Source organism: Ambystoma mexicanum, chromosome 1p (genome assembly GCF_040938575.1).
Source record: "Ambystoma mexicanum isolate Mex_15411 chromosome 1p, UKY_AmexF1_1, whole genome shotgun sequence".
NCBI classification, from domain to species: domain Eukaryota; kingdom Metazoa; phylum Chordata; class Amphibia; order Caudata; family Ambystomatidae; genus Ambystoma; species Ambystoma mexicanum.
The window spans coordinates 179,862,133-179,874,819 of record NC_090921.1 but is presented as its reverse complement, the minus strand read 5'-3'; the positions used below and the strand labels follow the sequence as shown (position 1 = coordinate 179,874,819).

The window sequence follows — 12,687 nt, the reverse complement described above, 5'->3', positions numbered from 1 at the left end:
TACAGTGAGGCGCCTGGCGGCACCGTCGGAATAACGGACGAAGACCATTCTAGGCAAAGTGCAGCGCCTGCTAGCCACGGACGTGGCCAGGGTGAGGTCCATCAAGTCCCTCCTGGGGATGATGTCCTCTTGCATCTACCTGGTGCGCCTCTGCAGACTACGGATGCGCCCTCTTCAAGAATTTCTCGACGCCCGTTGGATGCAGGCGACAGGCACCTTCGAAGACAGGGTCCCCCTCAACGAGGTGTTCCGGCGGGCAATTCAGTGGTGGGGCGTTCGAGCGCACCTCAAGGCGGGCAAGGACTTTCAGACGTCGGCGTACCAGGAGACGGTAACGACGGACGCCTCCCTGGAAGGTTGGGGCGCCCACACCGGAGATCTCCACGCAAGAGGCCTCTGGCTCTCGGAGGAGAGGTTCCTGCACATCAACGTCCTGGAACTCCGAGCCGTGTTCTGGGCTCTCAAATTGTTCCTCCCTTCGCTCAAGGGCAAGGTGGTGCGGATCTTCACGGACAACACCACGACAATGTTTTACATACGGAAGCAGGGAGGCACCAGATCCCCAGCCCTATCCAAGGAGGCACAGGATCTGTGGCACTGGGCGGTCGCCATGGGGATGTTCCTGGTTCCCTTCCACCTGGCAGGAGAAAGAAACACCATCGCCGACTCGCTCAGCAGGGAGCTGCGCGCGTGTCACGAGTGGGAACTGCGCCAGGATCAGGTGGATCAACTCTTCCGACGATGGGGCAAACCCCAAATCGACCTGTTCGCAACTTCGACGAACTCGAAGTGCAAGAGGTTTGCCAGCAGTTTTCCCCAGCCGAGAAGCATGGGCGATGCGTTCTCGTTCCCCTGGGACGGCCTATACCTGTATGCGTTCCCTCCGTTGCCGTTGCTGCTTCGACTCATCAACCAGCTCAAGAGGTCCCGGTGCAGGATGATCCTCGTCGCACCGGCGTGGCCGAGGCAGATCTGGTTCCCGGACCTTCTAGACTTATCAACGTCCCCTCCCATCAAGCTGTCGGCGGACCTTCTCTCCAGAGAAGGAGGCGCCATCTTCCACCACGACCCGACGTCGCTGAACCTGCAGGCTTGGCTCCTGCAGCGCTAGAGTTTGGAGGCTATGATATACCGGCCGATTGCAGAGAGGTTCTTGCAAAGGCCAGGGCGTCCTCGACTCTCAAATGCTACGGTCATAAGTGGAAGAGGTTCTCTATCTGGTGCCGAGCACAGATGATCAACCCCCTACGGATTAAGGCCCCTCAAGTGCTGCCGTACCTGCTATCGCTGGCAAAGGCTGGGCTAGCCCATGCCTCCATTAAGATTCATCTGGCGCCGATCTCCAGATATACCAGAACCACAGGACGGACGTCCCTGTGGTCCCATCGACTGGTAAACGTTTATGAAAGGGCTGTTCCGGTCGTTCCCGCCGGTGAAGGCCCCGGCCCCGGCATGGGAACTTAACGTGGTGCTGACCAGGCTCATGGGGCCCCCATTCGAGCCGATGCACTCCGCACCGATGAAGTTTGTGTCGTGGAAGACTGCATTCCTGGTGGCCATTACCTCCGCACGACGAGTGGGAGAGATCCAGGCCCTGTCCTGCAAAGCACCGTACTTGACTTTCCATGCCTCGAGGGTGGTCCTTAGGACGCACCCCTCCTTTATGCCCAAGGTGCCGTCGGACTTCCATCTTAACGAGCCCTTGGTGTTACCTGTTTTCTTCCCGTCTCCTTCGTCGCCGGCCGAGAGGACTTTGCACTCGCTGGATGTAGCTAGAGCGCTGAAGTTCTACGTGGACCGCACGAAGAGTTTTCGGAGGACATCACAGCTATTCGTGAACTTTGGACCTGTGAATCAAGGGAAGGCTCTCTTGAAGTCTTCGATTTCCAGATGGCTCTCCGGCTCCATCATGCACTGCCACCGGTTGGCTAACCGACCGCTGCCAGGCCGTCCGAGAGCCCATTCGACCAGAGCGATCGCTGCTACTACGGCGTTCTTATCTGGTGTGCCCCTGCTGGACATCTGCAGGGCTGCTACGTGGAGATCGACGCACACCTTCACGAGATTCTACTGCGTCGATCGGAATTCCAGGGAGGAGTCCAGCGTCGGCCAAGTAGTGCTGCGCAACCTGTTCGCTTAAGGTGAGCCTGGTGAGGAGGTAAGAGATGCTTAATGTTGAGTTTTTTGTATTGCTTAATGTTGAGCCTTTTGCCACCCCCCGTGGTTGTGCATGTGTGTACTGCTATTTACTCTTATATTCATGAGCATGTGAATCCATGCCAGACCCCATGCTGGAGAAGGAACAAGTTACTTACCTGTAACTGTTGTTATCCAGCATGGGTCTGGCATGGATTCACATGCGAACCCTCCCGCCTACCCCTCTGCGGCTCTTCACTTGGTCATACTGCCACTTCACGTGCTACCAAATCTGAAGATGGCTGCCAGAGGCGGGGCTTAGGTAGAGGGCAGTCATTGGCTGTGGTCAGTATGACGCAGAAATCAGTGATTGGTTACTACTACGAAAGACAGATCAGAAACGAAACTGATACTGATTTTTCTTTACCGAGGATTCCCAGCCTGACGATGGGGAATATTCATGAGCATGTGAATCCATGCCAGACCCATGCTGGAGAACAACCGTTACAGGTAAGTAACTTGTTCCTTATGTGAAGTGCTGGGGGGGTTACTTAGTAGGCCCCTTTCCTACTTACTCATGTACCATTGTTACCCTCACTACTTTTAAATAGCTGGTGGCAGTGGTTTAATTTTCCTACCATTGTGCCTTTCTACCGCAGGACGAATCCTCAGCTGCGGTATAGCACCCATGGGTGACCATTTTGTCAAAATGGCCCCGGTCGTCTTTTTTCGCCATTTTCTGTTTTTCAGGTCTTTGTTGGGTTTTACTCTGCGCTCCAAACCAAGTTTGAGCCCTTTGTTTGTTTTGCCTTTGGCTGGCTTCATTCCTGGAACACGCCTCTGGCTACAGTGTGTTTGAAAGGGTAGGAAGTGAGGGAGGTTCCGAAACTCCCCTGTCCTTTTTCTTTAGGAATGCCTGAATGCACCCAGTCCTGATTGGCTGGCTGTCCTTGCAAGACAGCCACCCTGCTGTTTGAGTGAGAGCTAGAGCTAGGCTGTGCATGAATGGGAGAAACCTGCTTTAAAAGCAAGGGTTTTGGGACTGAAGACAGCCGACCACTGGGAAGGACACCCAGACGACGAAACCTTGAACCAAGGTTGCTGCATCCTCCTGGACAGTTGAACTGCCTGGTGAAACCCTACTGCTGTGCTGAAACACCTTTTTCTGATCGACAAGAGAAGCTCCAGAAGGGACGACTTCTTCCCTTGGGTTAGTAGGATCAACTAGACTACCGCCCTCTTGTCCCCACGACTGAGGCCCAGGAACACAGCCCAACTGACTTTGCTCCAATTGACTTTGGATTTCGTGGCTCCCTGCAGACTCTTCCATTCGACTTTGATTCTTGCTGTCCCTCATAGGTGATGCATTGATTTTAAACTAATATTGCTAGTACAGGTTTTTATCAAGACTTCATTGAAAGATGTATAGTGCTCACATGCTTTGAGAACCTGTTTGACCTTTTTCCTTCCTTCTAACCTTTCCCTTCTGCGAACGCGGAATTTAAAAAGTGTACTGGTGATATATAAATGCAATTACTGTCCTAGTTAGTGAAGTCACCTCAGGGTGTAGGAAGTGTGTAAAAAGCATCTCTAAAGAGTATCTACTAGCTTTGTGTTGATTCTGAACAAGTATTTTAAAATGTATTTAATTGCTACATATATTGCCCTTTTTAAAGCATGCGTATTTAAAAATGACCGTTAAATACATAAATAACTATTTATAACAAACTTTGAGTGTAAGTGTTATTTGTATACTTGTATTTATGGAATTCATTGCTACATCTCACATTTACCCCTCTTGAGATAAGTCTGGCTGCCCTCTCACACTACCAACTTGTGTAGTACAGACCTATACCAATAGGTGGGTTACCTAATACCAAGAGGGCAAGGGTTGTGTAGTCTCGCCCAGGGTTAGCATCCTGCTGACAACCCAAAGATGACCCCTACAGCTGACGAGCATTGCCTGTAGTGTTGTCCCAATAAAGCTGCTCCACTGTCCTGATCTCAAGAAGGTTCTTGGTGGGGCTCTGACCCTGGACTGGTTGGAACAATCCATCTTGACCCCCTGATCGAATGCTAGCTGATCCTTTGGAAGTGTCTCTGGACTGACTATCTCTCTCCTGGGCTAACTCGCTGTCATCGCTCCCAGCAAAGCCTTGGAACTTTTGCAGATTTTCAGTTTGTGCCACAAGTTGCCTGTGCCTGCATTTTCATTCGCCTCAATGGGAATATGCACTGGGCCTCTCACTGTGTTCACCGTGGAAGATCGCCTGTCACCGCTTAACCATCATGACCTTCGTTGAATCTGGCCTACTTTGTGTCCCTGCGTTGTCCAATAGCTGTCTGTCCGGCAGAAGTCTTCACTGTCCTATGTTTGGGTATTCTACTGGAAGCTGACTGTTAAAGTATTCCAAGCACCACGACTGACCAAAATTTAAATCCCACGAAACAAAGTAGCTCTTCTTTCTAGGCAACCTTCGCAAAAGTAACCCCAGACAAAAGAAACAAGCGTGCAACAAATTCTAGAAACTGCACAAGCGGTATCCTGAGTACTGTGAACCTTGTAAGTCTACGTTAACTGTTGCCCCTGAACATCTTGTCCCCCTCAATTGCCGTAGGGTAACCAGGGCATAAAGTCCTGACCCTAACTCTCTCTAATCTGACCTTTGGCAGTAGGACCTGTGATAAGGATCCATGGCTTATCCTACTGAGTAAAGTCCTTATCTGAATGTATTATGTCTCTTATTAATCATAACCATTGGTTCTACAAATCTATATATAAACCTACGTGAATAGTCTATACTTTAGAAATGGTGACCTTTGGGCACAAGGCCCCAAACCATTTTAGGGTTGGACTTAGTTTAGGGGAGTTGTTTTGTGATCTAGTCTGAAGAGTGCTGTCTATTTCAATGTATCTGAGTACTTCACTGTGTTTCATAGCATTTGATTCAATGACTAGAGAATGTATATGTGTGTGTGTGATATTTTCCTAGAGGTTTTATCAGCATGGTGTATCACCTAAAGGCCTAACATGACTTGTTTACTTGCCTGTTTAAATGGAATTACGTCTATTGCTGTGTATGGACTCATTGTAGCTCTAGACCACTCGCACACCCTTTCTTAGACTAAGCCTTGCCATTCTGCTACTGTAACATGAGTAAGTTTGGCTAACCGCTTAGTGTCTTCCCTATTCATAGTAGATGGGCCTCTCAAAATCCACCCACCAGGGCTAATTTTGGAAATCCATCTTAACAGCGAAAAAGAGGCTCTGAGGTGTGGCACTGGTCCGATTACGCCAGCCACCGCTGGGCATTCCGAAATTTAAAGGGGAAGTGCATGTTTTTGCAGTGCAAATAACTGGTCCCTTTGCCGGTCAGGGATTCTCAATTCTGTGTTAATTACCTTCTACCTTAGAGACCCCTAGCTCCTTTGCTGGACTTTAGGACTTCTCACTCTCATGTGTTTTGTTCTGATTTGGGCACTGTTTTCTTTCTAGTTGTGGAGTCTGACAAACTCCATAGGCAATAGGCATCACCGTTTGTACTGTGACACATGGCACCCTCAGTGCTGTGTGTCACAGAAGTCTTTTGGATTTCTCTTAAGGTTTAAATACCTTCTCTTGGATAAACTACTGTTTCCAAGAGCACTAAAGTGAAATTGACTTTACTTACCTTTATTACTTTGTAGACCTAGCACACCCCATCGTATGTGGAGTGCTGGGGCGGATACTTAGTATCATCTTTGTGTCTACCGTCTCATGTAACATTTTTATGTTACCCTTTCTACAATTAATGGCTGGTGGCAGTGGTATACTTTTTACTACCATTGTGTTTTTACCGCGGGCTGCATTCACAGCTGCAGTAAGGCACCCATGGATGCCCATTTTGTCAAAATTTCGTTTTTTTGCCATTTCTTGTTGGAAAGGTCCTGCTTGAGATTTACTCTGTGCGCAAAACCAGGTTTTGTCCCTGGTTAGTTTTGTCTTTGGCGGGATTCATGAGTGAAGCCTGCCTCTGGCTCCAGTAAGTCTGGCAGGTCAGGAAGTGAGGGAGGTGCCCGAAACTCCCTGAGCCTTAATCCCATTGGTTAAAGTAATGCACCCAAAGGTGATTGGCCGGCTGGCTGTCCTTGGAGGACAGCCACCCTGCTGTGTGATTGACAGCAAGGCTGGAATGAATGGGAGAAACCTGCGCAAAAGGCAAGGCTTTTTGGTTTGGAAGGCAGCGTCGACCACTAGACGAAGGAATCCGAAGGATAACTTGGAAGAGATGCCTGCTGCACTCCTGGACCGTTCGTTTGCCCGGTGAAGCCCTGCTGCTGTGCTGAAGCGCCGAATCCGCCTCGACTAGGGAAGCCCTGCAAGGAAGACTTCTCCCCTTGGGTTGGTGGGACCAATCAACCCCAAAGTGTACCCGTCTAGACATCCTCTCGAAGCTGGCTGTACTTAGAACTGAAGTGCCAGGGAGAGGAACACCAGATTGAGTGCATAGCTTTAAAGTCAGACCCGAGCGCCAGGAAAATCCTCTGGACTTCACTGAAGCAGGACTGACCAAGCCTGAGCCACCTCAACAGAGTGCTGGACCCCAGATGCGAGGAAAGTCTGAAGTGGTATCCTAGAACTGCAGTGTTGATATTTGCTGTAGACGTGAGGAGCTGAAACCGTGAAGTGCAGCTGAATTGAAGTTTGTAATTTGCTGCGGCCGACCTTCCCATTGTGGTGCAGCAGAAGTCCTTTCTCTTGTTCCCACGACTGAGGCCCAGGGCCAGTATTTTAGTGTTGCCAATTGCCCTTTCTAAAGAAGATTTTAAAACTCTTATATTAATAAATAATAATTTTAATAAGAAACCTTGAGTATAAGCGTTATTTGAATACTTGTCACTGTGAATGTTACACCTCACTGCTCACATTGACCCCTCTTAAGATAAGCCGGGCTGCTCCGTCATTCTAACAACTTGTGTAGTACACACCTATACCAAAGTGTGGGGTACCTATTGCCAAGAGGACAAGGCTGGTGTAGTCTCCCACAGGGTTACTACATACAATCTTGCCTAACAGATGCCTATTCAATATGGAAGGAAAGGGGGCTCTGGACTAGGACAGTAGTCACGAATGTGAGTAAGGTTTCCTTTATTTTATATTGTGAGCCATTGTTGCCAATGTTCTTGTAAGTATCGATCTTGGTATATTCCTGAATGTAATTGGTCATTGAATTTCACCATAACAGGCCCATTTCAGATGGGTGAATTTTGAATGCATGCTGTACTTTACAGTTATCAGCCCAATTCAGTAACCCTTGCTTGTTCTTCCCTTCACAGGGCCCAGACCGGTACCACAATCCAGCACTTGAAGCCGCTAATCAGGGGAAAAATGGGCCACCCATCAGCCGGAATCCAGTAATTCACCAGGGCCCACTCGTCCCAAGAGGCTCTTCTGCTCCCAGCCCCACATTGAATGGATCCAGTCCAGCTGGTTCCTCACACCTAACATCAGCCAGACCACCCAACCCCCTGACTAGCCTCCGCTCTACTTGCGCCACCTGGCTGGCCTCTGGAAGTAGCTCTTCGTTTTCTCAGGGCACCAGCATTGAGAGGTCAGAAGGCGAGGTGGAAGATCCTTTGGATGAAATTCTCTTCGGAGAGGATGGACCGACGGTCAAGGAGGAATCCTTTTACAAACACTGTGATACAACAGTCCCTGCTCCCATCAGTAGTGCAGTTCAGGGAAGGGTTGGATATGACACATGTCCGCAAGAGCCGAAAAGGAATGCAAGCAGCAAGCCATTACTGGGTTCCGAAGCATTCCAGAGTATAGAGCAAGTTATCCGCAACCTTGATGAACTAGATGGCAAGAGACCCAAAGCATGCATCCCTTGCACCTCTTTGGATGCTAATCCATCGCAGAAAGTAGAGCCGGGTGCCAGGCTCCTTCAGCCTGCACCCAACATGAAGAAGAGCCCTGACCCAGCTGAAAGGATATCCGGTGACCTCCAGCATAATTACACTGATCATGTTAAGAATGAACCAGATTATTGGATGAAGGCTTGTCCGTTTCCAGAAGAAGCAGCAAAACCATTTCCAGATGAAGATGCCAAGGCTCCTGCCACCAGTAGTGCTCTTGATCAGGCGGGTGCTAGCAGTTCAATGGGTTTTGTTGACCAGGAAAGGAAAGAGAGGGAACCTTTGGGTGTTATCCGTACGTCCCCCCAGCTGTCTCCTAACCCACACGACAATACCTCAGGCAGCTACAGGCACTTGGAATCATCCTCCAGTGTCCAGCAAACCCCCCAACTTCCAAATAATTTACCGCTGGAAATTGGCAGCCATGGGCCCTTGGAAATAACTCGGTTCAGTGATGAAAAGAAATCCTCTTTTGTGGAAGAACCAAGCCATGCTAAGGAGTCCCTTCCCAAAAGCCAACCAGCTGCGAGGAAGCTATTTGACTTCCCAGGTGGGCAATTGGAAGACCAATTCGAGGAACCCTCAGAATTCCCTAAGATTCTGCCAGACGGGCTGGCCAATATAATGAAGATGTTGGATGAATCCATCCAGCGAGAAGACGAGTTATCCCAAGATTCACCCAGTTTTTCTGTGGTTCCTCCACCTCCAAGTGTCTTGCAGACATCGGTGCTGCCTGTCAGGCAGGAGAATGCCAGCTTGACTCATCCCATGGAAAGGCCGAAGATGCTGCCCGAGCCTAAGCCAAGAAGCAGCGACAGTCTAGTTAATAGCACTGACCTCTCCACCATTCAACCTGAACCAATTTTCAGCCCTGGGCTGTTCAAGGAGAAAGAATGCCTCAATGCTGGCTATGAAGAAAAGAGAAGTCCCACCAAGCAGCATTCAGACAACTCGCAAGCTAGCCTTGAAAATCAAGAAGCTCCTGTGTCAGTCCTGCGCCCTACCCCTACCAAACTATATCAGTTTTTTGGTCAGCAGAGGAACATTTGTAAAGAGCCATTTGAAAAGCATTCTGACCGCTTCCCTGTTGGAATAAGCGTTACGGGTTCTTGTGGAATGGGTGAGATGCCGCCCACTAGCACCAAGGAGCCCCCAATCACCAAGTATGCACAGCACAACAGTGGTAGTATTCTGAAGTCGCTGGCCAATGTGCTTGAAGGGCAAAAATATTCTTACCGAGGTAGCCCCAACTTAAAACCGGCAGCTACGCCCTCCCAGTATTTTTCTGGTGCTAATTTTCTTAAAAAGAATGCAGTTTGTGCCACTCAACTGATACCCTCCCAGATGTCTACCTCAATCACAGCATGGAATAAAACATTGCAGAATGAACCAGATGTGCACAATACAGGCAAGAAAGCAAGTAGTCCTGAGCCAGATGTAAGTCTGGCTCCTTGCCACAGCAGCCGGGAGTCAGAGATCAAAGAGTCTTTGGAAAATAAATGGAGTGTAAAGTCTGACACTGACATCTTGGAAGAGATAAGCCGGGCCTGTGAGACACTGGCTGAAGAAGGAAAGCTGGGTGCCCTGGAGCAGACTGCAGTAGAGGACACTGAAGATGATGGCAAAAGTTTGCTCCACACCCCGCAAGCTAATCCACCATGTCTGCTCCCCCCCGATAGGCAGCTACCGCCTGAAGTACCCCCATTGCCCATGAAGCGGTTATTGCACTCACCAACCACACAGTTCCCACCCTCGCCACCGGCGGAGCTGCCTTCTTCACCACCTATGCAGCCTTCTGCACTTGAACCTTCACAACCGTTGCCATCACCAGAGCCGCATCCGCCATCGCCAGAAGTGGAGCTTCTGCCATCCCCAATCATGGAGCTGCCTTCATCACCAGGGTTGCAGCTGCCACCATCACCACCTGCAGAGCAGGTGCAGTCCACACCTGTTCAAGTTCAGTCATTCCCAACACAGCAGACAGCCCCTTCCCCTCCAGCACCCCAGCTTCTACCTCGTGCAAAAGAGGAAAGCAAGAAGAGGGAGCGGGACAAAGAGCACCGTAAGCACAGGAAGTCTGGCAAAGATGGTAGTCGGCGGCACAAGGGGACCAAGTCTCGTAAAGAGAAGAACAGGAAGATCTTGGGCAACCTAGACCTGCAGAGCAAAGAGATACAATCTAGAGAGAACACAAAAGCAGAAAGCAGCGCCAAAACTGTCAAGCCTACGCCAACTGTTGAGCGTCGGAAAGTAGAGCTGGTGAAGAAAGAGGAGATACCATTGGCTCCCGCCAAAGAGCTTGGCAGCACGAACACCACCACAAGCACCCACAGCTCCACAGCATCTGCTGACCTGCTGAAGATGAGGTCCTTCACAGAAGGACCTCCGAAAGAGCTAAAGATCCGTCTCATCAAAGTGGAAAGTGGCAACCGTGAAACCTTTATCGCCTCAGAGGTGGAAGAGAAAAGGATTGCCCTGGCCGACTTGACGATCAAGAACTCTGCAGCAGAAATCGTGCGGGCTAGCAAGTAAGAACATACTTGGGGCGAGCGCGATGTTATCCTTGGTGGAATACTTGTAGCTGGTGTGCTAGAACTCCAAGGACAGCTCTCTGGAGGAATGCATTACAGAGGCTGATCTATGTCCTGTGCAATCATGGTGTATCTTACAGCCGGGCGTTGCTTTAGCTGAATTAACTGACTCCAGAGTTCCTTTTTTTAAATGTTATTGTGTGCACTTAAAACCTCATCTTTTTGAATGCCTCTTCCGAATGTGCAGTGATGCCATCCTACTGATGGCGGCTCAAGGCTGGTCTCGCTGCATGTTTTAACTCACAAGCCACACAATTCTCCTCTTTCAGTCCATTCTATCCTTTTACATATTGCAGGATAAGAGGTTATCTTGTAGTTTAGCCAATATTCATTGTTTAACCAGGCCAGTGTCAAATCTGTTTACTCTTAAACTATCCATTGAAGCCCTTCAAGTCCTTAACCGAAAGGGGTGTGTTTGTGTGTCTGTCTGTCTTGACTTTAACTGGGAACAGCAGGCATGCTCCTTGCAATTGTGACACATTTCTTTCATATTCAGTCCTTTTGACCTAGATGATCACCTGGTTTGTTGTGTGTAGAAAGGAAATCCAATTGTCTCTAACCAATATTTGACAACCAGACTCTTCTTTCACCACGTTAGAAAGGTTTTACAATCTCAAACCTACATCCAATACATTTGCCTAACTGTTGACCAAATAGTCTGCAAACAATCAGTCATACTATTTGATTCGATTTGTCCAGAAGCCTGCAATTGGTATATCAAATTTGTTCTGTTTGTTGAATTGGCAATTCACAGACTGTAAAGTAAGTTAAACCTAATCCTTAAGGACACTCGGATGTATTCGTTTGTAACTGTCCCCAAATGTGTAATGCATCTGAAGGTCCAGCTGTCCCATTCTCCCCTTGCTTGTGTTTTTATAGTTCTAGCATTTTGTTACAAATTACCCTAGGGATTCATGCCATGTCCTGTATAGCGTGTCTTTCTGCACTGTTTTGGGCTGGGAAGTTTGTGTGTGAAACACTATCTGGTATTGGTTTTAATTCCATTGGCAACTTGTGGCATGTTAAGCATTCTCCTCTAGCTTGGGGCCAGCGAGCACATTGCAGCTTGAAATGACTGCAGATCAGCCATTAATTGTTTGATGTTGAAGGATCGAGTACCATTGAATTGAATAATTGCAGCTTCTAGTCTAGGTCTTGGATTTGTGAGCAATCTGACGTTAAAATATTTTAAAACATATATTATTCCCATTATCATTGTCTTGATAAACAGATTTACTGCTCCATGCAGAGTCAGCCTGGTCAGTATTGTAGAATTGTTTATAATATTGGTGAAGTTGCACGCCTGGCAGGGCCTAGCTGACCTGCAACTGACTGCCCAGAATCTTCGGAATTCCCAGAGCTACTACTGTCTACCCTATGTGCATTCATGTGCCAAATGGTAGTACTGTCTGAGGCATGTATGAACCAAATGCTAAATGGCACACACTGGCACAATTGCATGGTTTTTAATTGTGTGCATGTCGTCTTTTCTTTATGGACTTCCCATCATTAGTTGTTTTCGCCACTTGAAAGAAATTGAACTGTGGCCAAGCAGACTGGTTCATCACAGCATTATGGCAGAACCTGGAATAAGCCAGAAGGAACGGTCTTTTGTGAGAGCATCCTCAACTGTTAAGTGTTCAAATACTTTTTGGCTTGAAAATGTCGAAGGCAAGGGGCATCCTCAATCAAACAAGTAGATGGTGGCATTGCATGTTATCAGCTCATTATTGGCCTGCTAGAACCTCAGCTCTGTCCTTGTTCTTCACTACCCCTTATACTATTAAGGCCACAAGATGAATGGGTCAGTGTACAAGCTGACTAATCATTTGTATTGGAGGCATGGGTTTTGCAGTTACCGGTAGGAATAGATTGTAACTATTTACAAAAGCCAATCTAGCTGTGCACATTTTGAAGATGCTGGTGTGTATAGGTTGGAGTTATTTTTTTTGGGTGGTTGAACGGGGTGTCATTCAAACCATGGCGCCTCCAAAACAGTAAGAAGCTACAGTGAGGTGTGGTTGTTTTCTTTTTTACAGGCTTGTTTTGTTTTGGCTGGTGC

The 12,687-nt window shown here is 48.4% G+C and overlaps 1 protein-coding gene across 12 annotated transcripts in view; it reads left to right on the top strand.

Annotated features, from left to right (window-relative positions):
• KDM6B (lysine demethylase 6B) overlaps window positions 1–12,687 on the top strand; it is a 2,050,345-nt gene that overhangs the window by 1,809,747 nt on the left and 227,911 nt on the right. For all 12 annotated transcript variants that reach the window (XM_069646240.1, XM_069646239.1, XM_069646242.1 and 9 more), the window contains one exon: window positions 7,453–10,562. In XM_069646240.1, the coding sequence (XP_069502341.1) occupies window positions 7,453–10,562 (3,110 nt within the window). The remainder of the gene's footprint in view (window positions 1–7,452; window positions 10,563–12,687) is intronic.